The sequence below is a fragment of the Panthera pardus genome, unplaced genomic scaffold (assembly GCF_024362965.1).
Source record: "Panthera pardus isolate Hobbes unplaced genomic scaffold, ASM2436296v1 HiC_scaffold_7, whole genome shotgun sequence".
Lineage (NCBI taxonomy): Eukaryota > Metazoa > Chordata > Mammalia > Carnivora > Felidae > Panthera > Panthera pardus.
In genome coordinates this window covers 44,786,051-44,812,371 of record NW_026527002.1, presented here as the reverse complement: position 1 = coordinate 44,812,371, position 26,321 = coordinate 44,786,051, and the positions used below count along the sequence as shown (strand labels likewise).

The window sequence follows — 26,321 nt, the reverse complement described above, 5'->3', positions numbered from 1 at the left end:
ACAGCTAAACAATGCTGGATTTATAGGAATCTCAGTCTACCCTGAAGTGTCTAGCTCTGTGACCATACACAGAACAGTGTTTTATCTGCTTGGACTTGTTAAAATATATTCACCAGATTGTTGAAATTAATGTTAACATCCACCATTAGAGAAATAATCTCATAATCAGAACTCTAAGTGCTTTGGCTGAATTAACTTACTGAAAGAGCTATATTTCAGTATTCTCTTAGATTTCAAATCGAACAAGTGCGAGCACTAGGCCTATGATAGTATCTCTTTAATGAATAATGCTCACAAAAATAATTTTGAATTCCCTTAATATTATTGTAGTTTAAAAAACCCTCCTGTTTTCCATTAATAAGCACAATTGCTTATTTTAAAAAAAGTGATGAAGCCTATGCTTATATATTTGACATGACATATATACACGCACAACATACACATACACACACATATACACATACACACACATATATGTGTCAGCCCAGATATATGAGAACCAGGAGGTATTTACAAGTTCATTTTAAAATAGGTACTAATATCCCAATCTTCCTACTGGTTCTGAGACCTACATCCTCCTGAAGCCCATCCTGGATGAAAAGCACTTTGATTTAATCAGTTGTGCATTTGCTTTAATTTTCATTCTATTTAGTATTATTAAAATGGTCTATAACATCAGTCTACAGACGGTCAAGCCCTGTAAGTTTTGAAGACAGATAAGTATCTTTAAAACGTGTTGTTGTTTTTTCTCATATAAAGTTTGTTTATTTTGAGAGAGAAGGAGAGAGAGCATGAACAGGGGAGAGGCAAAGCAGGCTCCACACTGTTAGTGCAGAGTCCAATGCGGGACACCAACCCGCAAACCGTGAAATCATGACCTGAGCCAAAGTCAGATGCTTAACCACCTGAGCCACCCAGGCGTCCCTAAAACATGTTTGTTTTTTTTTTGTAAGAGAAGACAATTAAGCGGGAAAAGATCTCCCTACAATGTAGAAAATTATAAAATCTTTCTGCAGAAAAACCAATCTAAGTTAGCTATCTCTGTAAATGGTAAAAGCAAAAACTACTGTGAAGATAAACTTGTAAACACAAAGAATTCTAACAAGTTTACCTTTTTCCTCCTCCCCAAAGTAAGAACTATTCCAAATATGCATTTGATCACTTTTTACTTGCTCAAGCTATACCAGTTTTTACAAAAAACTGTGTCAAATGTAAATGATAACGTTTTAAGACAAAAAAAAAAAGATTTATAGAAGAGGTAAACTAAGTTTCTGGTTTGGGAGTTAGATTAAGATAGAGTCTTAACATTAAAAAGCAGTGTTTTCCCATAGAATTGGAGAAAAAAACTTGCAAATCATATACATAATAAAAATTTAGTATAGAGAATCCCTAAGGAGCACCTACACATCAACAACAAAAATAATCTGAATAGCAGCAATAAATTTGAATATATATTCCCCCAAAGAAGATATGCAAGTGGTCAATAAGCAATTGAAAAGATGCTTAATATCACTAGTTGTTAGAGAAATGTAAATCAAAACTACTATGAAACACCATTTTATGTTCTTTAGGACGACTATTATCAAAAAAACTAAAATAATGAGTGTTGGTAAAGATGTAAAGACATTGGAACACTTGTGCATTGTTGGTGGAAATGTAAAATGGGACAGCCACCGTGAAAAACAAAATGGTAGTTTGTCATGAAATTAAATATACAATTACCATATGATCCAGCAATTCTACCTCTAGGTATATATTCAAAAGAAGTGAAGACAGGAACTCAAACATTTGTACACCCACGTTGAAAGCACCACTTGGCAATAGCTAAAAGGTGCAAATAACCCAGATGTCCACTGATGGATGAATAAATAAAGTATATACATACATTGGAATTTTTCAACCTTAAAATTGAATGAATTTAGAAGAAAAGAAGGGAGAGAGGGATGAAAGGAGAGAGAGAGGAAGGAGCAAGTTAGGGAGGACACGAGGGAGGAAGAGGGGGAGGAAAGAAAAATTTCTGACATATGCTACAGCATGGATGAATCTTGAAAACTTCATGCTAAGTGACACAAGTCAGACACAAAAGGACAAATATTTAATGATTTAACTTACATTAAGTACCCAGAATAGTCAAATTCATACAGAGAGAAAGTAAAAAGTTATCAGGGACTAAAAGTAAGGAATAATGGGAATTTACTGTTTCCATGGGTACAAAAGATAAAATTTATGTAAATGAAAAGTGGTGACAGTAGTACAACAATGTGAATATACTTAATGCCACTGAATTGTACACTTAAAAATGGTTAAAATGGTAAACTTTCTGTTTTGTATATTTTATCATACATAAATTAAAATAATAGTAATAATGACTTTTAAGTAGTGTGGTACAGTTGAAGGAGCCCTGAATCAAGAAAGGGAGGATCACACTGCAGCACTGATATTTACTGTGTGGTCTTAGGTTAAGTAATTTGAACTCTACCGGACTCAGTCTTTTCATCTTTGAAATGAGAAGATTGTAATAGATGATGAAAGGATTTCTTTTCAGTTCAAAATATTCCATGAAAGCACGTTCCAGATCCAAGAACTGAAGCTAACAATCAGGCTGCTGCCACTCAAGTGGCAACTAAGTGGCCAACTAAGTCTTACCAGTTTTAAGACATTCTGTTCAAGACAGTATTTATCACAAAAGCAGATGAAAATAATCATAGCTCTGGAACAAAGGGAATTAAAAACCTCTATCTCCAGGGGTATTAAAAACCCCAACTCTGTGTTCTTGAGGTTCAAACTGTGGTATTATAAAGAACAGGGCAGTTGAGCAACGTGATGTTGAGCCCTGTGGGGTGGGTTACTTATCCTCTATGTTTGCTGATAAATAAATATTGGCTTTTTTTTTTTTTTTTATCTTGAAGGGCCTAGCCTCCATTAAAGCTAAAAGCATTTATTCTAGTGTTATTCTGAGCTAAAGCAGGAAAATGGCTGCTTCAGTTTTTGTTTCAGGGAGGCAAAAAGATCAGTATCTGTTCTCTTAGCCTTTACACACCACGTCAATTACCATGAGCCGACTAACGCCAAATTTCCTAATTAACACTGAACTCAAACACAGATTCCCAGCAACACCTTCCTCAAACAAAGGAACTGTTCAATAACTTCATGAGCCAAAACCAAGACATACGCCAATGTGTTAAATAAGGAATGGGTACTTAGAGGGATCCCTCAATCTTGTAAAGAAACGTGTTTTCCCACCTCCTTATGTCTATGAAAATGACTCATGACACATATAAGCAATAATTAGGAAAGAGAAGAAACATGAAAGCAGATTTTGACTCAATAAAATAAAGAACTCTAGAGATTCCCAAAAATGAATCTGGTTGCCTCTCTCTGAATAAAATGTTCAACCCATGGATAAACAACTATAAATCAAAAGCTGCATCATAGACTGATAAATTGAGATAATGTCTAAGATTCCACCTAACCCTATTATCTACAATTCTATGAGATTACAATAATATCTATATACTATTAACTGTATACTAGGAGATACTAGGAGAGTTCAGATTTATTAGCTGTATTATCTCAACTGTCCTCTCGATACATAGAAATCCACTTTTACTACAAGGCAAGAAGTACACTGAGCCTCTGGAGATGATTAACAAAAGATAATGTATATCTTCACACCTTCAGGTAAGAAAGGCACCAAAGACTTTAGAATCAGATAACCTTCCATGAGATTCCTTGCCCAGACACTGTGTGACTTGGGACAATTTATGTAACCTCCCTGAGCTTTAGTTTATAACAGAGAATATCATCTTAAACTCACAGCGTTGTTAATGAAAACTTCATTAAAGTACCTAACAACCTAACACTATATAAAAAAGTATTTTCTTTCAAATCGTATTCATTCTTTAATAATCTGCTTAGAAGTTACCATCTTCACGTTCTCCATGACTTTCTAAGCCAAAATAATTTTTCTCAACTTCCAAAGTATGTTGCACCTATCTCTCTATAAATGAGATCACATTTTTGAACCCTCAATTATAGGAGAAAATGAACTTAAGACTATGGTATAATTGCAATTTAACAAGCCTGGTGAGGAATAAATGGGGTTAATGAATATTTCATTAACTAGTTTAACCTTTTTTTTTTTTTTTAAGATTAAAAAAGCTCAGACACCCTTAATCATGTACAAGTCAAGGCCCAAAAGGAGACTTCCAAATTCCTCTCCCACTGTACCATTCTCAGATCCAACAGACCAACCTTGACTTTGTTCAGACAATATTATCCCCATAGAAACTTCTGCACCCCAAACAATCTCCTGATGTCTAGATGTCTAGACCCAATTCAACCAATAAAACCCAATTGTACTGCCACTTTCTCTCTGAAACCAACCACAATGTCGCAGGAAATTTTCTACTTTCTTTAAACAGGACATTTCGCTTAAGCCTCAATTTTGCCATTGAAAGACAAATGTTTTCTTGTGTGTGTAGTGTCCTCTCCCACTAGACTAAGTTTTCATGCTCTGTGGATATCCCTTACCCTCACTGCATTCTACTGTATTCTTTCCCCAATTCCAATATGTACCACAATGCTTATCACAACATAGAAAATCAAAAAATATTTATGAATGACATCCAATCTCCCAAACAACTGAAGCTTCTTAAGGAAAAGGGAAAATGGCAAAGGAATAAAAAATAAATTGACACACACTTTAGATATTTATTTTTCAATTAAAATTACAGATCAAAAATGTGTAAATGGTCAATGTTCATGTAATAGAATACTGCATAATGACAAAAGCAAACAATCTAAAAACTACATTCTGCTGTCTGAATCTCCCAAACATTACTTTCAGTGACAGAGGCCAGTCAAAAAGGAGAATATGTTGGATGATTCTATTTATGTCCAAGAATAGACAAAACTAATCTATATTATTAGAAATCAGAATAACAGTTAACCCTGCAGGAAGGTAAGTGAGAGAGGCTTTTGAGATGCTGATAATATTCTGCTCCTTGATCTTTCTGCTGGTTACCAAAGGTCCAATTCACTTAGGAAACACCATAATTTATGCACTTTTCCATAAAATATTAGTATTTCAATTTAAAAGTTTGGAAATAAAGTTAATGTGTTTATTATAGTTTGTCTGTTCTGAAAAAAAAAAATGTTAACTCCAAGAATTTATCTAGAAGCCTAAAAGCATTATCACCACAGTAGAAATTTTTAAAATAAGTATCTACAAGAGACCAAGCCTTAATCCTACTTAGAATAACCTTATAATACTTTATTGCCCTTTAACCAATACTTTATTGCCTGCTTTTAAACATCCTCTTACTAAACAGAGAGAAAAATTAAAATTTGAATTAACTGCTCAAGACTCCTGTCATCAAATATTATCATCACTATGTCTTTCCCACTATATCCTACATAATTTAATCCTGTTCTAAGGGACTAAAAGAATTAAAAGTTAACCTGATATAAAGTAATGAAGAAAAAAATTTTTTGAAATGTTTATTTATGTTTAGAAACTGTGTAATACAGAAAGATAAAATATGACCAAAATATTTTGAAAAAAATAAATTCCAAGAAACTGGAGTTTAGTGTTAGCTTGTTAAAATATATTAACAGGAACATTCATACAGGAAAAAAATAACTTATTTTCAATGTTACTTAAACCATATATTTCTAAAAATTAGCAAAAATGATTAAAATAAATGTTAGTCTGAAATTTCACATATGATTAGCATCAATTTAGACATTTTTAAACAAAAAGTATAAAACTACTTTTCTGTTTTATATAAAATCTAGATTTCCATTACTAACTTACACATTCCAACTAAAATTTTTTTCAGTGTGGTATAAGGGTTTTAAAATCCATGGCCTATAGTAAATATGCTCTTCTTATTGAATAGATAGGTAGGTAGGTAGGTAGATAAATATAAATATACATAGCATCATACATGTGCTTTAGGAAACTGGAATAAAATTTTTAAAAATTCAAATGAAACGGCTTGTATGATTTGAGGCAGGGAGATACCATACTGGGAACAGAATTGACATTAAATGATACAAACAGGGTGCCTTACTAAAATAATCCTCACTCACTACATGAGTTAAATAAAATTCTCAGTTCTCATATGATTTTGATTTAATGCAAGCACTATATGATATATTTTATCTGGGATCTTATTCATTTAACTAAAATACGTATCAATTTAATGAGTTTTACATGTATTACTTTCAATTTAGAGTTGCTAAGAACAAATTATAGTTTATGGTCTATTAATTATGGAAAATAATATAAAGAAACTATTTCAAAGCAAAATACTCACATAAAGCAAAGAAAAATATCACTCGAATATCACAGAAGTGGTCTTAACTACAAAAAATCAAGTTACTTCCAAATATAAGCATTGTGTGATCTCATGCTTTTAGTATTTTAAATGGAATATTTTCTTCTAGATGTCAGCAGGCATATTTTCAACCACATTTGACAATACTTGCAGTAAGTCCTTCACATCCTTAAACTAAGCCTTGCCTATTTAAATACTCAATTTTTTTCATATGAAGGCTATAATTCATTTTGAAAATTTTGGCTTTAAAAAAAAGCTAAGTATTTTCTAAGGTAAATTGCACCATTTCTAAAAATCTCAGTATTATAATGATAAATAAATCAGCACATAACTGAGATAACAGTACTTACAAACATCTATTAAAGTTGATAATCAACATACCAACTGGGACATATCCCATGGTATTTCTTAATAGATTGGAATATAAAATTTGGCTCAAATACAACATGTTATGTATATACAAGTAAAAAGTTAAAAAGTAGATCTCTATACAACATAATATATGACACGCGTGGAATATGGATGACTAAGGACAAAATTAAACTTATCGAGAGAAAATTAAGAATGATCATTTAATAATGGTTTCATTTTACAAAAAAAAAACTGGTTCCAAGACTTAATTAACTGCAACTTCTATATTTTAATTTTCTGGATCAATAGGCAAAATTTTTGAAGATGTGAGCAATTTATAAATTTCATTTTAAAAGTTATTAAAGAAATATATTTTTAATAAATGAAGTACTTTAGATAAAATATATTTGCTAGAAGTCATGTTGCTTTTCATAAATAACTAATAGAAATTAACAATCTGTAAAAATTAGCTTACTAATTAGGATGGGAAAGCAAAGATATATTCCATCCAAATAATAAAAGTAATCTAAATTTTACAATGTAGAACTATTTCACTAGAATATATTTCATGTTTTGAAACCTTTTTTCATACCTTCAAGCAATTTTCTTTTTAATATATTAAAGTTTGTTTTCAACTAAAATTTAAGAAGTCATAACTACTGGCTTTCTTTCTATAAACCTCTTTCAATTTAAAGAAATACGACCTCCAAATAAAGTAACCCAAAAACGAATGAAAATATGATCTAATATCCGTTTCTTTTAAAATACATTAACTACAGACATATCAAATGTCTAATCTATGTTATGGGTATACTTTTCTTAGTGCCTATGAATACACATGAAATTGTTATTTAGGTGACAAATACTTAGGCTTTGATATTAAATGGCAACTTTTAAAAATCTTTGTCCATATCCTCTTAAAAAAGGCAAAAATAAGGTACTTGCCCTTACAGTTACTAGTACAGTATGAAGCAGCAACAGTTTACTCTAGTTGCAACATGGATTAACAGTTATTACCCCGACAACAGTTAACATTACCACAAGAGAGACTATGATCTAGTATACTTCAGGCATTAAAGAGAGATTTTTAGTGTCTCAGTAAAAGACAGAAGAACTTCAGATATTTTTCTAAGGTTTTGTATAAAACTAACACACTTGCATAAGAGACACGACTGAGTTTTTTCCCCTTCATAATACATGAAAATTGCCATAAGCCATATTTTAACATAATACTTACCAGCATGTGGGTAGTTTCAGAAGTTTAACATAAAGAGCAGTGCTAAAAGAGGGAATAATGGGTACAGGTAAGCAGTAAGATCCCCTACAATCCAAAGATGTCAGTCCTGCCTGGAAACCAAATATCTGAAACAAAAAGAAAAGATCCAAATGTTCACAGAGACAAAGTTTTAATAAGCACAGGATGAAATACGTCAGTTTCAATTTGCTCTACAACAGCTGCACACTAAATATGTTCCAATGTCTTTTTCCACTTTCCAAACATCAACATTTTCTTTTATTCAATTTAACATTGACTAAATCCAAATTAAGGGATTTAAACATACAGTATTTTTCATGTCCCTGAAAGATCACTGCTTCTTACTAACTCTAAGTTTCACATTTTGTTTCTAAACATAATTATTATTTAGTGTTTTACTGTCTGCTAAAATGCACACACTTTCTAGTAATATAAACTGCCTGTATTGTGCACATTGTAAAAATTAGTAAATTACCGTTAATATCATTTAATGCCTAAAAAACATTAATTACGACAAAAACAATCATAAAAATGTATTTTGCCTTCAACTTACATTATGCACACACAAAAAGGATACCCAAATATATCCTAAAATGTTACAAAGTACCCCTTTCTTTTGTGAAAATTGTATGGCTAATGTTTTCACCCCAGGAAATTTGGTACATGACATACACTACTCTTCATATGTTTATACTTAAAACGAGATCACACTCAAAAATTTTAAAAGCATTCCTTAAAATTCCTGAACAGTACATTTGCTTTGAAGGAAGAACCAATATAACATCACATTTTACATGAACCACTATAGAGAACTTACTACAAATGAGTTCCAATTCGTTCCAATAATATAAAAGATAAACATCTCAAACATAAAACACTAACACACAGGGATACAAAACAAAGTTACTGGTTTCCAACAACATACTAAAGTAAGTTAACCCTAACACTTATCTTTCCTTATTATTTTTTACTCCTTGGATTCATAAAGCACTGAATTTCCTATCTCTAGGATTTATATTAACTGATAAGTTCTACAATGAAACATGTTTAAGATTGTTCAATTTTCAAAAATACTTTCATTCAATGAACTTACAAACTGATGATCATTTTCTTAAAAAAGTATTAAACTATTCCCAAATGGTTTCAAAAAGCTATCATGTCCCTATCATTCATCAAACTGACAATGTCAAATCATTTCCTTTGAAGTCAGTTTTAAGTGAACAAAATAATTTTTTAGAAATGAGACATTAGTTAGAATTACATATTTTTAAAGAAAAACTCCATTTCAAAAGACCTACCTAATTACTATCAAAGAAAATGAAAGTGAACACCTATTAATTCCTGTAAATCCTACTGTCACCACGTGGCAAGAAATACAGATTGAGAAAAAAATGTTTCTAATACTTAAATGATCAACCTTGAAAATTAAGTTATCCACATCCATTCTCTTTAAAGACTTGTTCTGAGCAATACTGTATGCAAAGAATTTTTAGGCACTGTGCAATTTCAGCATTTCACATTTCCTCTAAAAGGCCCATTGTAAAAGATTCTAAACTTTACAATTACTATGCCATTTAATAAAAAACATTTTAAAACATTGCCCAACCTCCAAATATTTCTAGACTGTGAATAAGGTTAATATTTTATCATATTACATTATCTGTGTCCAACTAAGAACTCTCTCAAGGCACTAATATTCTATAAAATGCCCAAACAGTATAATCACAGACACTATCAGTAATTATACTCAGATGGAAACTGGGTGTAGAGGAGATCCCTGCTGGATGTTTGCAGAACTGCAAAAGACTCTGGGGAAACCATACCTTATTCTGTAATATTTTTTAAACTATTATTAAATTTGTATGCTGTTCAGAGATACTTCTAAGAGAACATTCAGGCAAATATAATGAAAGAGGGCCTACCTACTATATCAAAAGAAATTATTTCAGGGCAGCCTAGGTGGCTCAGTATTCAGGTGAGTGTCCAAATCTTGATTTCACCTCAGGTCATCATCTCACGGTCATGAGATCAAGCCCTACATAGGGCTCCAGGCTGGGAGTGCAGCCTGCTTAAGATTCTCTCTTCCTATCTCCCTCTGTACCCCCAAAACACACTCTTTCCCTCTTTCTCCCCCCAAAAATTATTCAAAATAACCAATTTCCAACTCTCTTTTTCATTTTTTAATATTTATATATTTTTGGGAGACAGAAAAAGACAGTGCAAGCAGGGGAGGGGCAGAGAGAGAGAGGGAGACACAGAATCCGAAGCAGGCTCCAGGCTCCGAGCTGTCAGCACAGAGCCCAATGCGGGGCTCGAACCAACAGAGCATGGGATCATGACCTGGGCTGAAGTTGGACATCCAACCAACTGAGCCACCCAGGCGCCCCCAACTCTCTTTTAAATTAGCACTGCTAGGAATTTATCCAAGGGATACAGGAGTACTGATGCATAGGGGCACTTGTACCCCAATGTTTATAGCAGCACTCTCAACAATAGCCAAATTATGGAAAGAGCCTAAATGTCCATCAACTGATGAATGGATAAAGAAATTGTGGTTTATATACACAATGGAATACTACGTGGCAATGAGAAAAAATGAAATATGGCCTTTTGTAGCAACGTGGATGGAACTGGAGAGTGTGATGCTAAGTGAGATAAGCCATACAGAGAAAGACAGATACCATATGGTTTCACTCTTATGTGGATCCTGAGAAACGTAACAGAAACCCATGGGGGAGAGGAAGGAAAAAAAAAAAAAAAAAAGAGGTTAGAGTGGGAGAGAGCCAAAGCATAAGAGACTGTTAAAAACTGAGAACAAACTGAGGGTTGATGGGGGGTGGGAGGGAGGGGAGGGTGGGTGATGGGTATTGAGGAGGGAACCTTTTGGGATGAGCACTGGGTGTTGTATGGAAACCAATTTGACAGTAAATTTCATATATTAAAAAATAAATAAATAAATAAAATCCAGCACGCAAGGAAAAAAAATAAATAAATAAATGATATTACTTAAAAAAAAAAAAATTTACAATAACGAAGGGTCACCTCCGTGGCTCAGTCCGTTAAGCGTCCGACTTCCCCTCAGGTCATGATCTCACCATTCATGTGTTGGAGCCCTGTGTTGGGCTCTGTGCTGACAGCTCAGAGCCTGGAGCCTGCTTCGGCTTCTGTGCCTCCCTCTCTCTCTGCCCCTAACTCACTCGTATTCTGTCTCTGTCTCTCTCAAAAATAAATAAACATTAAAAAAAAATTTAGGGGCGCCTGGGTGGCTCAGTCGGTTAAGCATCTGACTTCAACTCAGGTCGTGATCTCATGGTTCATGAGTTTGAGCCCCACATCGGGCTCTGTGCTGACAACTCAGAGCCTGGAACCTGCTTTGGATTCTGTGTCTCCCTTTCTCTCTGCCCCTCCTCCGTTCACGTGCGCGCGCTCTCTCTCTCTCTCTCTGTCTTTCTCAAATATAAATAGACGCTAAAAAAAATTTTAATTACAGTAATGAAATACATAGATTTATAATACCTACTTAACTAACTTGTCCATAGCCCTTAACCAACATTACAAAAACTTTACCTAGAAAAATGGAAACAGAGTATAAATTGAAGTTGCTTTCACCAAGGATAGTTTATATACTCAGAAACAGAGTAAAAGTACTGAACACTGCAAACTAATCATCTGAACCAGCAAAAAACGTATGAAGCTGTAAGTGTAAATACCAATAAAAATTTTAGCTGAAGGAAAGGTCACCTTGAATAAGATGACTTATACATCACATTAAATGAACAATTCAACATGTAGTGCCGCCTTTTAAAAAATACAATTAGAATATTAAAAATTTATCATCTATATTTTAACACTTTACAATGTCCTTGAATTAACATAAATAGAAGAAACTGTAGATTTAGAAATATAAAAAATTTCTAGTAAGTTTTTAATAAAATTACTATGCTATATTATAATTTTCAATAATAAAAGGCAAAAAGTATAAAAACACACTAACTGTAAATGACAATGAAAACATACTAATTGTGATGTAAAATAAATCATTTTTATGCTATTGTCATTTTAAGGAACCCGGTACAATAGTATAACCAACATCCTAAAGATATGTCCCTTTCTTAAAGGGACAGAAAAAAAAAATCAAGCATTGACTTCATGATGAAACTTCATCCATAAATCTGTTGCATTTCTATCACCAATAATGAAGCAGCAGAAGGAAAAATTAAGGAATCAATCCCATTTACAATTGCACCAAAAACAATAAAATATCTAGAAATAAACCAAAGAAGTAAAAGACCTGTACTCTGAAAACTACACAATTATGAATGAAACTTAAGATGACATAAATAGAAAAATATCCCATGCTCATAGATGAAAACTAATATTGTTAAAATGTCTATCCCACCCAAAGCAGTCTACATATTTAATCCAATCCCTATCAAAATACTACTAGCATTTTTCACAGAGCTAGAAAAAAACAATCCTAAAATTTGTATGGAACCACAGAAGACCCCAAATAGCCAAAGCAATCGTGAAAAAGAAAAACAAAACTGGAGGCATTACAATTCTGAACTTCCAGTTATACTACAAAGCTGTAGTGATCAAGACAGTGTGGCACTGTTAACAAAAATACACACTTAGATCAATGGAACAAAATAGAAAACCCAGAAATGAAGCCACAACTATATGGTCAATTAATCTTTGACAAAGAAGGAAAGAATATCCAATGGGGAAAAGCCACTTCAGCAAATGGTATTGGGAAAACTGGACATGAACATGCAGAAGAATGAAACCGGACCACTTTTTTACACCATACACAAAAATAATTCAAAATGGATTAAAGACCTAAATGTGAAACTTGAAAACATAAAAATCCTAGAAGAGAACACAAGCAGTAACCTTTTTGACATCAGCCATAGCAACTGCTTTTTAGATACGTCTCCGAAGGCAAGGGAAACAAAAGCAAAAATAAACTTTTGGGACTGCATCAAAATAAGAAACTTCTGCAGAGCAAAGGAAACAATCAACAACACTAAAAGGCAACCTACAGAATCGGAGAAGATATTTGGAAATGACATACCCAACAGTGATTTAGTATCAAAAATATATAAAGAACTTATCAAGCTCAACACCCAAAAACCAAATAACCCAAATAAAAAATGGGCAGAAGACATGAATATGTATGTCTTTTTCCAAAAAAGACATCCATATGGCCAACAGACACATGAAAAGATGTTCAATGTTGCTCATTATCAGAGAAATACAAATCAAAACTGTAACAAATACAAATACAAAACTCAAACCTGTTAAAATGGCTAAACTCAAGAACACAAGAAACAACAGATGCTGGCAAAAACGTGGAGAAAGGGGAACCCTCTTGCACTGTTGGTGAGAATGTAAACTGGTGCAGCCACTCTGGAAAACAGTATGGAAGTTCCTCAGAAAGTTAAAAATAGAACTACCCTACGACTCAGCAATGGCACTACTAGGTATTTACCTAAAGAATACAAAAATACTAATTCAAAGGGATACAAGTATCTCAATGTTTATATAGCAGCAGCAGCCACAACAGCCAAATGATGGAAAAAGCCCAGGTACTCACGGACTAATTAATGGATAAAGATGAGGTATATACATATACACACACAACGAAGTATTACCATACAGCCATAAAAAAGAAAGAAATCCTGTCATATGCAACAACTCAGATGGACCTATAGGTTATTACACAAGTAAAATAAGTCAGAAAAAAATACCAGATGCTTTCATTTCTATGTGGATTTTAAGAAAGAAAACAAATGACCAAAGGGTGAAAAAAGAGAAAGGCAAACCAAGAAACATGCTCTTAACTATAGCAAACAAATTGATGGTACCATAGTGGAGATGGGTGGGGAAATGGGTTAAATAAGTGATGGGATTAAGGAGTGCACTTGTGATGAGCACCAGGTGTTGTATGGAAGTATTGAATCACTATGTTGTACACCTGAAATTAACATTACATGTATACTAACAGGAACTTAAATGAAACCTTTTTTAATATTTAAAAAAATATATAAAATAGCACAGCTGCTATTCATAATCATATGCTGTGTATTTAAAATTAAACATGGAGCACCTAGGTGGTTCAGTCAGCTAAGTACATCTGACTTTCGCTCAGGTCATGATCTCATGATTTGTGGTTCGAGCCCCACATCAGGCTCTGCACTGACAGTGTGGAGCCTACTTGGGATTCTCTTTCTCTCCACCCCTGTCCCGGTCTCTTTCTCTCTCAAAATAAATAAATAAACTTAAAATTTTAAAACCAAAAAAATAAAAATAAATTAAATTAAATTAAACATAAAATTACAATATTATTTAGCACTCCATTTCAGGCTATATATAGAAAATAAATAAAATCAGTGAAGTTAACAGGTAATGTGGAAATAACCCAAGTGTTCATCAATGAAAGAGTGTATTTACAAAATGTGGTACATAAATACAATGTAGTATTATTCAGACTCAAACTGTAAGCAAGTTTAAATTATGCTATGACATGGATGAATCTTAGAAACAGTATCTTAATAAAATACAACAGTTAAATGGACATTCATCATATGATTCCACTAATATGAGGTACTAAGTAGTCAAATTCATAGAAACAAAGGGTAGAATGGTGGTTACCCAGGGACAGAGGAGAGAGAACTTGGAATAATTTAATCAAGTTTTAGTTTGGGTTCATGAGAAGATTCTGGCGATGGATGGTAATGACACTTGCACAATTATGAACGTAGTTACTCTCCTGAACTATACAACTAAAAATTCTGCAACTGGTAATTTTTATGTTTTTTTGTTTTCCTTTGTTTTGTTTTTTAAGTAATCTCTACTCCTAATGTGGGCCTCAAACTCACAACCCAGAGATCAAGAGTTGCATCCTCTACCGAATGAGTCAGCCAGGCACCCTGGTAATTTTTATGTTAAGTGTATTTTACAAAAATAAAAAAAGTAAAACAGTAAAAAAAAAAAAAAAGTTAATCCATTTACAGAAATACATTGGAATAAGCAAAAACTAAAGAAAGAAGGATTATAGTGAAAATTCTACAGAATAATGAGCATTTGGGGAAGGAAAAGCCTTCAGGAGGTGGAATCAGATCTATTTGATTAAAAACTGAACTTCAGAGCTAAAACTGCTTAGATATTAAATAAACCACTTCATTTCACATATGGGAAAGTGAGGTCCAATAAGGATAAAGGACTTCTTCAAAACTCCATATTGCCAGAACAGCAATTTGATGCTTCATTTGAGTTAGCTCATATATTAGCTCACAATTTCACTCTGCCTTGCTTCCTCCCTCCACTTCCTCTTTCCCCTCTCAAAAAAGTATGCTAGATTCTCCACTTATTCTTTCTTTTTTAATTTTTTTTAATGTTCATTTATCTTTGGCAAAGACTGACAGAAAAACACAGTACAAGTGGGGGCAGACAGAGAGGGGGCCACAGAATCCAAAGCAGGCTCCAGGCTCTGAGCTGTCAGCACGGAGCCCGATACAAGGCTCGAACCCATGGACCACGAGATCATGACCTGAGCCAAAGTCTGACACTTAACCCACTGAGCCACCCAGGTGCCCCTCCACTTAATTCTTAAAAAACTTTCTCACCACTATCTCTTCTCCAACCTTCAGTAAAATTCCATTTCTCATCTTTAATCAGCAAGTATCTTGACAGAGAAGCCTGGAGAATGCTGCATTTTTTTTCATTGCCTACTCATTCTTTAAACCCTCTAAATCTAGTTTTTGCTCATATATCCACTGAAACAAAAAAGCTCTGGACTGAAAATGACAATTACGTTTTTTTCTTATGGAGAGAAATTAAATATTTTCTCCTCACTTAGCCCACTAACAATTTAACTGAGAAAATAAATTTTTTCATTACCCAGAATTTTTAAAATATGAATACTGTCATTCTGTCAACTACACTTTTTTAAATATAATTTATTGTCAAATTGGCTTGTCACCTACACTTTTAAAGAAACAAAATCCTTCAGAATACCTAATGAATGCTTGTAACTCAGTAACAGACAATTCAAAAATGGGCAAAAGATCCGAATAGATATTTCTCCAAAGAAGATATATCTAAATGGCCAATAAGCACATGAAAAAAAAAAAAGTTCAACATCACTAAACATTATGAAAACATATATCAAAATCAGAACGAAATACCATTTTACGACCACTAAGATGAATAAAATCAAAATAACCGACAATAACAAGTATTAGTAAAGATGTGAAGAAGTAAAAAATGTGGTGGTAGTAGAACAGGAAAAACAATTTAACAATCCTTTTGGGAAAAAGTTCTGTGCTTCCTAAGAATGTTAAAAATAGAGTTACCATTTGACCAGACAACTCCACACCTAGGTATATAACCAAAAGAAATGAAAACCTGTCTTCACACAAAAATCTATACACGGATGTTCATAACTACATTGTTCATAATAGCCAAAAACTAGAACCAACACAAATGCACATCAACAGATAATTGGATAAACATACAGTATATTCATATAATATTATTCTTCAGCCATAAAAAAGGAATAAAATCCTGATACATGCTACAATATGAATGAACCTTAAAAGCATTATGCTAAGTGAAAAAAGCCAGACACAAAACAGCATATGCTGTAGGATTTCTTTTATATATGTCGAGGGGGTGCCTGAATAGCTCAGTTGGTTAAGCATTGGACTCTTTGATTTTGGGCTCAGGTCAAGATCTCACGGTCATGAGATGCAGCTCCAGGTCAGGCTCTGCGCTGGGCGTGGAGCCTGCTTGAGATTCTCTATCTTCTCTCTCTCTTTCTCGCTCTCCCTCCCTCTCAAGAGAAGAAAAAGGAAAAGAGAAAAAGAAGAAAAAGAAAAAGAAGAGAAAAATAAAAAGAAAAAGAGAAAGAAAAAGAAAGAGAAAATGTCCAGAATAGGCAAATACATAGAAACAGAAAGTAGGTTAGTGATTACAAGGGGGGGTAGGAGGGGAGGAGTTAAATTTGGGATGTCTCCTGTCCACTTGTTTGTTATACCTTTATCTACTTGTTATACTTCATATATCTGAGAACAATCTTTAGCATTATTTTGTTTTCTTCATTTACATATATGGTGCCATACCTATGTATACCATTACGCTTCCTAGGATTCCCGCCAAAAATTACACTGGAGAGAGCTATCCCTGTGAGCATATCCAGACCTCCAGTTGTGTATATTTCCATATGCAAAAATTTCTCTGGGGCAGGGGTCAGCAAACCACAAGTCAAATTTCACCCAATGCCTGTTTTTGTACTGCCTACAAGCTATGAATAATTTTTACATACGAACATTCATAACCCATTTGGTGACAGGGAACACTAAGTGGGAACCCCAATGAGGTGAAATGTTACCCCAAGAAAAAGAATTCCATTCTTCTCATTAGTAAAACTGTATTATGAAAAAAGTGTACACTAAAACATTTTTACTTTCATCAACTCAAAATCTGTGGAAATTTGTTCTCTTATTATTTAAGTATTATATAAGATACTAAATTTTGTATCTTGGTCCCCAAAGTCTAAAATAGTTACTGTCTGATCTTTTAAAGAAAAGTTTGCTGACCCTTGCTTTAGGATAGACATTGAAAATTGGAATGGATGGGTATGAGGCAGATTTTTTTCAAATTAGATCCTGCAGAAGTACTCTCCAAAATGATACCAATTTATACACTTACCAGACATGTATAAAAGCACCATTTCTCCAAACCCCCAGAGAATACTATTTTGTTGAGGTTGAAAATTACCAAATCTACAAACTCCAAGGGTTTTGATTCTACTATAATTTCTTTGATCTCTCTGAAACATCTGCCATAGCTGATCCTTATGAGTAACAAGGCCTAAAATTTATATATTATTGTAGTTTATAGGGTGCTTTCATGAAGTTACTTTCTTCATGTTTCAATCATCAGATGCTTTGCAATGTCCTTGCTACTTGATGCTATACACACACACACACACACACACACACACACACACACACACACACACTTAAAGGATGGGTTTAGCAGTTAAACAGAGAGGACTTGATAAGACATGTAAAAGTAAGTTCAATCTGCGAGTTTTCTTCACACATCCATGCAAACTCTCCCAATTAAAAAATTTAATTATAGGGGCGCCTGGGTGGCTCAGTCAGTTAAGTGACTGACTTCAGCTTAAGACATGATCTCACAGTTCATGGGTTTGAGCCCTAGCACTCTGTGCTGACAGCTCAGAGCCTAGAGCCTGCTTAGGATTCTGTGTCTCCCTCTCTCTCTGCCTTTCCTCTGCTCGCAGTCTGTCTCTCTCAAAAATATTTTAAATAAACATTTAAAAAAATTTTAAGAAAAAAATAAAAATAAATTTAATTACATTAAATTGATGCTACACACCATTTCACCACAGTCACTATAGTTAAATTTAGGTATACAAAAGTAAAACTTGAGCATTTAAGTATTTAACTGAAAATTACTTAAGGCCTAAAATGCCACACACATGAAAAAAAGATTTAAAACCTCTACTATAATATTTTAGCACTATAATAGGAAAATTTATCTTTGGAAACCTTCTCAAAGGTTATAGTAATTATGCCAAGTAACATGAACTGCTATAAACTTTACAACAAATCAGTATTTTGAGTCAGTTCCAAACAGTCCAAATAAAAACTAAAACTCTCTATACCAAATCCTGAACATTTAAAAATGTACCAGGCCACTGAACAAGCACCCAAAATACAATAACATATTCAAGACTCAAGGCTTTATATTTTAAAGTATTCAATATTCTTAATGTCAATGACAAGTTTTTCTACATATAATATTCTTGCTCTGCCCAACAACAAACTTCCTGGAATACTTAACTTACCCATTATAGATAGCTCTAGTCAAATTAACCAAAATATAAAAGACAACTTTTATGTGTAAAAGCAAAAGACCTTTTCCCAAAACATAAATTTATCTAGATTATACTAGAATTAAGTGAGCTTTCAACTTATTAACAACAGTAGTAGTAAACAACAATCCCAGTAACTTTTATGTCAGTATGGAGGACAACCACATTGGTGACCCTTGGCTTTGGTGACCATTCTCCTAAAGGATGGGACATGCCTTATTCATCTTTAATGCTGAGTGTCTGCACTATGTAAAGAACTTAATATTTACCAAACTGATGACCCCTACGTAAGCAGAATACCTTGGAAAGGTTAGTGAACTGCCTAAAATTAGTCCTGTTTCAACAAAACAAGGCAAATATTCTGAACATTATAATCTGGTATTCAAGTCATAAAAATATTTGGAAAAATACACTTCAGTGAATTACAAGAATGAATAAAAAAGCACAAATATAAAATATTACCTATATATCTAGCTTTCAAAAATACTTTCTGCTACTCTCCACATGACATAAAACACTGTGATAAATAATTCCAATAATGGCTCCTGTGAATCACACTTTCCTGTGTCCACACCCCTTTGAAAGAGGGTCACTCTCATCAAGGGAGTAGAGTCGCCACCATCTTCTTAAAAATGGGCTTCACATGGACTTCTAGGAAATCACGTCATTCTACTCTACATGGTTTGAAAACAAATTTCAACATCTTAAACTAGAGGTGATCTAAAACTGTTACATTTATATTGGTTTCTTTATGCCCTACAAATATGTAAATATTTTAAAACTTTGAAACATGGAACAATAAAGCATAAACCAATAAAATCAGGAATATGCTTTTGGAGTTCTCTAATTTTGGAGTCCTTTACATGAAATTTAGTGCATCTAGTACTTACGCTTGAATTCAAGTTTGTATAGTTTGCTTTAGTCCATAAAAGAATTTGATTAGATATATGTTGTCTCTACTTAAACTATACATCTGTGTTTGCTTAGCAAAACTACTTATTACTCAACATTTGGGTTTATTTATGTACCTATACTGGAATGCATTATTTATGCATTATGCCTCCCAATAATTTCTGTAACTTGATTTAAAGCATTAAAGGTTCTCCTTTTGTGTCAAGAAATTAACATCAATTCAGTAAGAGGAAAGTAACTAAAAAAAACAAATGTGCTAATCCTTTATAAAGCATTATCTCACAAAAATGCTCCCCTCAAAGAAATCATAAGTTTTTTAAAACATACCTATAAAATGGGGTGCCTGGGTGGCTCAGTTGGTTAAGCATCCGGCTCAGGTTGTGATCTCACAGTTTGTGAGTTCGAGACTCAAGTCAGGCTCTGTGCTGACAGCTCGGAGCCTGGAGCCTGCTTCAGATTCTGTGTCTCCTCTCTCTGCCCCTCCCCTACTTGTGCTCTGTCTCTCTCTCAAAACAAATAAATAAATATAAAAAAATTAAAAAAAAAAATCCCTATAAACTAAGTGGTCCTTCACACTAATAATTACCATCGGTGACATACAAAATCTTCAAAAATCATAATTAACATTATCTTATAAACATCAAGCTATTAATCCCAAATAAATGAAGAAGTAACTTCAAAAGAGGTACACTTTTATTTAATTATGTTGAATAATGAATATCTATTATATATCATTTAAATCTCATCTTATGGGATACTAACTTTGAAGTTACAACTCCAGGAAAAAAGCTATTTAATTAATTCTCCGAGAGCCAAAGAGGTACTAATAAACAAAATTCACTTTTCCTACCTTAAGGTAGCAGTGTGCATAGCAATAATGAAGCAAATTATCAGATGGCTGAGTAAGATTGCTGACCACATGCACCAACTGTTCAGCATACATTGGCACAGAATGTTCCAGATTAATTTTATCCACCAGTATCTGAATGGATGGCAAAGGCCGAAGAGACTGGAAGTTTGTAGTATTCATGAAGTTACTTGAGTTCTAGAAAATAACAGAGTTCAATTTATATTTCAGGAAAACAGTGATTGGCATGCAATCCCCTCTATATAAGTCTCAGACTAGCATTTTTTGCAATGTTATCAAATCAATCTACAAAATGATGACTTTCTGTGGGACTCTTTTACCATAACCAAATATAAACATCTTCTACATATTTTTAAGTACGTCCTAGATTTCAAAAAATGTGTATTTATTGTAAAATTATTACTAATCATTTAGCTAAACTTTTTATTTTTCAATCAACTGGAAGAGTTCACTATGTGTGCTTCAGCACATTTAAAGGCATTTTCCTATGCTCGACCATTCCTAAATATTGTCCTAGGTATCTCAGAGCCAGCCACCATTTGTCTTCTTATCCTTTATTCATATTTAGATGACTAAGAAACCAATAAGACTACTCACACAAGAAGTAAAATTTGCAGGATGGAAAAATCCCTGATCCATATCTACTAAAAATAACATGCTAAAGGCTCATAAAATCCTAAGAATTTTGCATTAGTCTTGGTACTTTCAGTGTTACAGAACCTTTCCAAGCTTCCAAATAAATGCAGGTAGGTTGCAAGATGTCCAGAGTATGAACCCTGATTAGCAAGCAACCCCTTTGGGTCTTAGAAATAACTTAGTCCCCTAAAATGCCATACTGTCATTCTCAAAGAGGTACAGTATGACCTTCCATCCAGACGTACATGAAAATACGTGTGGCAAGAGTGGCTTCACAGTTTTGCCTGTCTTTCATTGTCACAATAATTGGGGAGCAATACTAGGATTTAGCAGGCACTGGCTAAAGATGGTAAATGCTAATGCAATACTTATCAACTCCAAAAAGCCAACAGTGCCACTACTCACAAACACTGTGCCTAAAAGTGACTAAGTTGAACATGGTTGAACATGCTTTTCTGACTATTAGTAATTTTTAAATGACACTTATTAAGAAATTACTTTTTCAAGTGATTTTATTTTGGATTACTGAGGTATAACATATGGTAAAGCATACAAACATTAAGTGAAGAGCTCAACAAAATTTTACATCTGTAACCACCACCCATTTCAAGCATTCTAGAAGGCTCTCCTATATCCCTTCCCAGGCAACATATTGGATCGCCACCAGAGGTAGCCAATACTCACTCTCATTACAATCACCACAGATTAGTTTTACCTATTCTTGAACTTTACAGAATCATACAGTACATACTTATTACTGCCTGCTTTCATTCAACATACCATCTCTAAGAATTATCTACGTTGTTCTATTCTTGACGTTAACACTTATTATGAAATAACCGTTTCTAAAAATGCTTCTTGGTCTTAAGCTCTACAATTTTCCAGTATTAGATTAGCCATACTGTTTTTCCTTGGATTTGCATTTAAATGATACATCTTTTTCCATCCCATTTTTCTAACTTGTGCTATAGTTTTCAGTGCCAGAATGTTTTGATTCTTTTTTTTATGGATCGAGGTCTCTTCTGAAACCTTCTACCTTTTTGTCTCTTTCTTGAACTCATTAACCATAGTTGTTTTGAAGTTCATGTCTAGTATCAATACACTTTTTCTCCATTGACATTTTCCCCAGACAATCTCTTTACCCAGCAATACAACTTCCAGTGGATGACAGGGCACAGATACACAAAATGAAACTACTGTATCATAGGCAACTGACTTCCTGTCATACTTCCACAAATTCTTCTCAAAGTTAGGATACTTTTTCCTTCTATCATTATCATTATGTAGATATCAAAAGAAATATAGCCAAAAGAATAAAAATAACAAATAACAGCTTATTATGTATATGGCAAATGCAGAAAGCAATACATTGTGTATGGCCTAAAACAAATATTAATCATCCAGGAAGTCCTCACTGACAACAACAATAGTAATTACTATTGTGTTCTTAATATGTGCAAAATCATTCATGTGCATTATCTCATTTATTATTAAAAATAATTCTAAGAGCTAGGTACTGTAAGGGAATACCTCTGTGCCACCCTGACAATCTTCCACAAATCTATGTAGACCACACGAAGGCAAGATGCAACCACAGCAGACCTAAACCTTGGTAGAACATCCCATGACTCTCAGACCATGAGAAGATAGGTGGTCTTGCAAAGAATTTTTTTATTTTTTCTAATGTTTATTCAATTTTGAGAGAGACAGACCATGAGCAGAGGAGGGGCAGAGAAAGACAGGCACAAAATCTGAAGCAGGCTCCAGGCTCTGGGCTGTCAGCATAGCCCGACGCGAGGCTCAAGCCCACGGACTGTGAGATCATGACCTGAGCCACAGTGGGGACACCCAATCAACTGGTCCAGTCTTGCAAAGATCTTCTAAAAAACCACTTCTCACCTTCTTCTCTTGAGGGAGACTGCTAGTAGCATCCCTCATTCAGGTGAGACACAGAGTTTCCACTTACCCCTCTCAGGGTACAGCTGTAGCTATACAACTGCTTAGATGAAGTGTGGAATTGAACTCTTGACAACAGGGTACCCTACCATGTGTGCTGCATGTCATTTTGGCCCTCTAGTTTCAAGGTCGTCCTGAAAGGGACACGGCAAGCTGACACCATTAATGATTTGTTTTTGCTCTCTATATGTAAGTAATAAACCATCTGAATCTACCTAGGCTTGTTGCTTCTTTACTAGCTAGCTGAATCTGTCAGCCCACCTGAAAAATGGTTTTTTTTGTTGTTTTTCAGAAATAAGTTTAGAAATAAAAGCAAGGTGTCATAGTTTGTATATGGACTGACCTCTAGACCCATGCTCTTCAACATTTCTTTATACAGCCTTACCTTGAGATTTAAAAATATGCATATATATGCATATATGCATACACACACACAACTTTCTAAGAATTAACAATCATAGTTACATTGCTTTAACATCACCATGGATAAGTATATAAGCACATATTCTTTTACTCAATCACCTTCCTTACAATAGCATAGGACCTACAAATATGCATATATGAGGAAAAAAGTAGTAAACTCCAAAATATACCTTTTCTCCCATAATGACAGGCAACAAATGATCCAACAAGTTGAATTCAGCCATGAAAATAGTACAGGTACATTTGAGGAGAGTAATACTTGTATGTCGGGTAGGAATATATTCCTCCAAAGATGCCACTTCTTCAGGATTCAGCATGGTTTCATTTTCATCCTTAATATCTAAAATGAAATAATACAAATATAATAAAAAATTGTTTTAAATAATTTTTTAAATGATTAACTAACTGGTTCCCAAATTTTAAGGTCAAATTGTATTTTTCTTTTCAACAATGAAACAGTTGAAAAATAACGTTAACTTTAACAAATACAAGTTACATTACTATAGAATATAAATTTATGTCTTTACTATATAAAAATTTACATATTTTATTTTAAGATATTTTTAATATTTTAAAGAAATTTTTAATCTCTTTTGTTAAAAGAATAACAGCTTCTGTTCGTTAAAACACCATTAAGATAATGCAAAAGCAAGCCACAAACAGGGAGAAGATATTTGCTGTAGATAGATAGATGGACTTAGAGCATACTATCAAAGGACTCAGAGCATACTAAAAAATGTCTAATGCAAAACCACATAAAAATCATTAATGAACAATTCAATAGAAAAATAGGTGAAAAAAACATCTGAACAAGCAAAAGATAATATATCCAAATGGACAAAAATTCTATCAAAAGCTAGATAATATCATCAGTTATCAGATAAATGCAAATGGAATAGCATTGCAGACCCATTAGAATGGTTAAAATGAAAAAGACTACTACTAAGCGCTGGCAAGCATGCAGCAAACTTTTTACATAGCCACATAGCAAATATTTTATGTTTGTGGGCCATATAGTGTGTCACAACTACTCAACTCTGCCACTGTAGCACAAAAGCAGCCATAGACAATACATAACTGAATGAGCATGATTATGTCTTAATAAAACTTTACCTATAGAAACTGAATATTAAATTTCACATAGAGTTCATGCGTCATAAAGTGTATTTCTTTTTTTTTTCCAACCATTTAAAACACAAAATCCATTATCAGCTCATCTGTTGCACAAAAAGAGGCAGTAAGCCAGCCCCCAGTAAAGAGCAATTAAAACTCTTCAAACCGCTGATAAGAGCATAAAGTGGTTTAACCACTTGGGAAAACAGTTTGGAATTATCTTCTAAAAGTGAACATATGCAGTCCTTTTACCTAAGTGATTCCACTCTTCCATGCCCAAAAGTACACATTTACCAAAAGGCATGTACTAGAATGTTTGTGGCATCACTATCATAATAACCAAAAACTAGAAACTACTCACCAACATAATGGATAATTAAGTTATAGTATATTCATATAAAGGGATACTATATAACAATGAAATGAATCTCATAATTTAAGCTCAAGCCAGTGACAAAAGATACATACTGTGTGATTCCATTTACATGAATTATAAAATAAGCAAAATAACTAAATCCATGTTAGAAGTAAGAAGAATGGTTTCCCTTGGGGTCAGAGGAGTAACCAGAGGAGAGCACAAAGGGGACTTCTGAAGTGCTGTTAAGTCACCATTTCTTGAACAGTTACACAAATGTGGTTAAGTCTGCAAAATTCACAGAACTATACCCCTACACAATAGTTTAAAAATGGAGAATTAAGTACTTAAGATTAAATACATATGCACTCATATCAAGTAGCTCTTACTTTGCACAGTTCTGATATGTATGAATGAATTTGTTATCTTGTTTTAGTTAAAAATGCCAGTTCCCCCCCCCCCCAAAAATAGTTCCACGGTATAATACTGTATATTATCAGTATATACAGTTACCACAGTATAATAACTACTTAAAGTACAAGACTTACTACTAGTTCTTCTTTCCATAAATCATAACATAAAGAAAAAATGTGCATCACGATCAGTGATCAATCATGTCACTTCTTTCAAAGTCTGCCAGGTTTGGTTACTGGTATCTCATACCTGCTATTTAACTATGTATAGACAGCAAAGCATGTAGTTGCATTGCCTCCTTGTTTACCAGTGATAAACCTATGTGACATTTTGCAAAAATGTATAATTTAAACAGAACTGCCAATCAAAGATGAAAGTGCAGCAAAGAAACATACTGGTAACATACAAGGAGTTAGGGAAGAAACAGGTGACTGTGGGAATATCAACAGCATATCATTGGAAAGACTCTTGCTATGTAGCTAGGGGAACTTAGTGAAGACAAACTGATGTTGATGAAGAAAGTGGTTGTGATAAAAAGAATGCAGGTATCTGAAGATGTCCCAGAAGATACCCCTAACAAAACACTTCCCATTAAAGGAACTCTCAGAGGTGTTCACAGCATTGAAAGCGTACAGGAATCTAATCCAAACTTGTAAGTGTAACAATTCGCTAAAATACAGGAAAGATGATTACTCTATATTCTAAATTCTATGACAAGACAAGCACCATTTAAACTACTTTTTTTTTTTTTACAAAGAAAACTGTTTCTTACTATTCTCTTACTATTC

The 26,321-nt window shown here is 33.6% G+C and overlaps 1 protein-coding gene across 9 annotated transcripts in view; it reads right to left on the bottom strand.

The window, feature by feature from the left end:
- The window catches only part of VPS13B (vacuolar protein sorting 13 homolog B), an 801,572-nt gene that overhangs the window by 663,610 nt on the left and 111,641 nt on the right, over positions 1–26,321 (bottom strand). For all 9 annotated transcript variants that reach the window (XR_002085466.2, XM_019468015.2, XM_019468016.2 and 6 more), the window contains 3 exons: positions 23,822–23,991; positions 20,619–20,813; positions 7,933–8,057 (listed from right to left, as the gene is read on the bottom strand). Coding sequence is in view for 8 of the 9 variants with exons in the window: in XM_019468015.2 (XP_019323560.2) it covers positions 7,933–8,057; positions 20,619–20,813; positions 23,822–23,991 (490 nt within the window). In the remaining variant the exon portion in view is untranslated. The remainder of the gene's footprint in view (positions 1–7,932; positions 8,058–20,618; positions 20,814–23,821; positions 23,992–26,321) is intronic.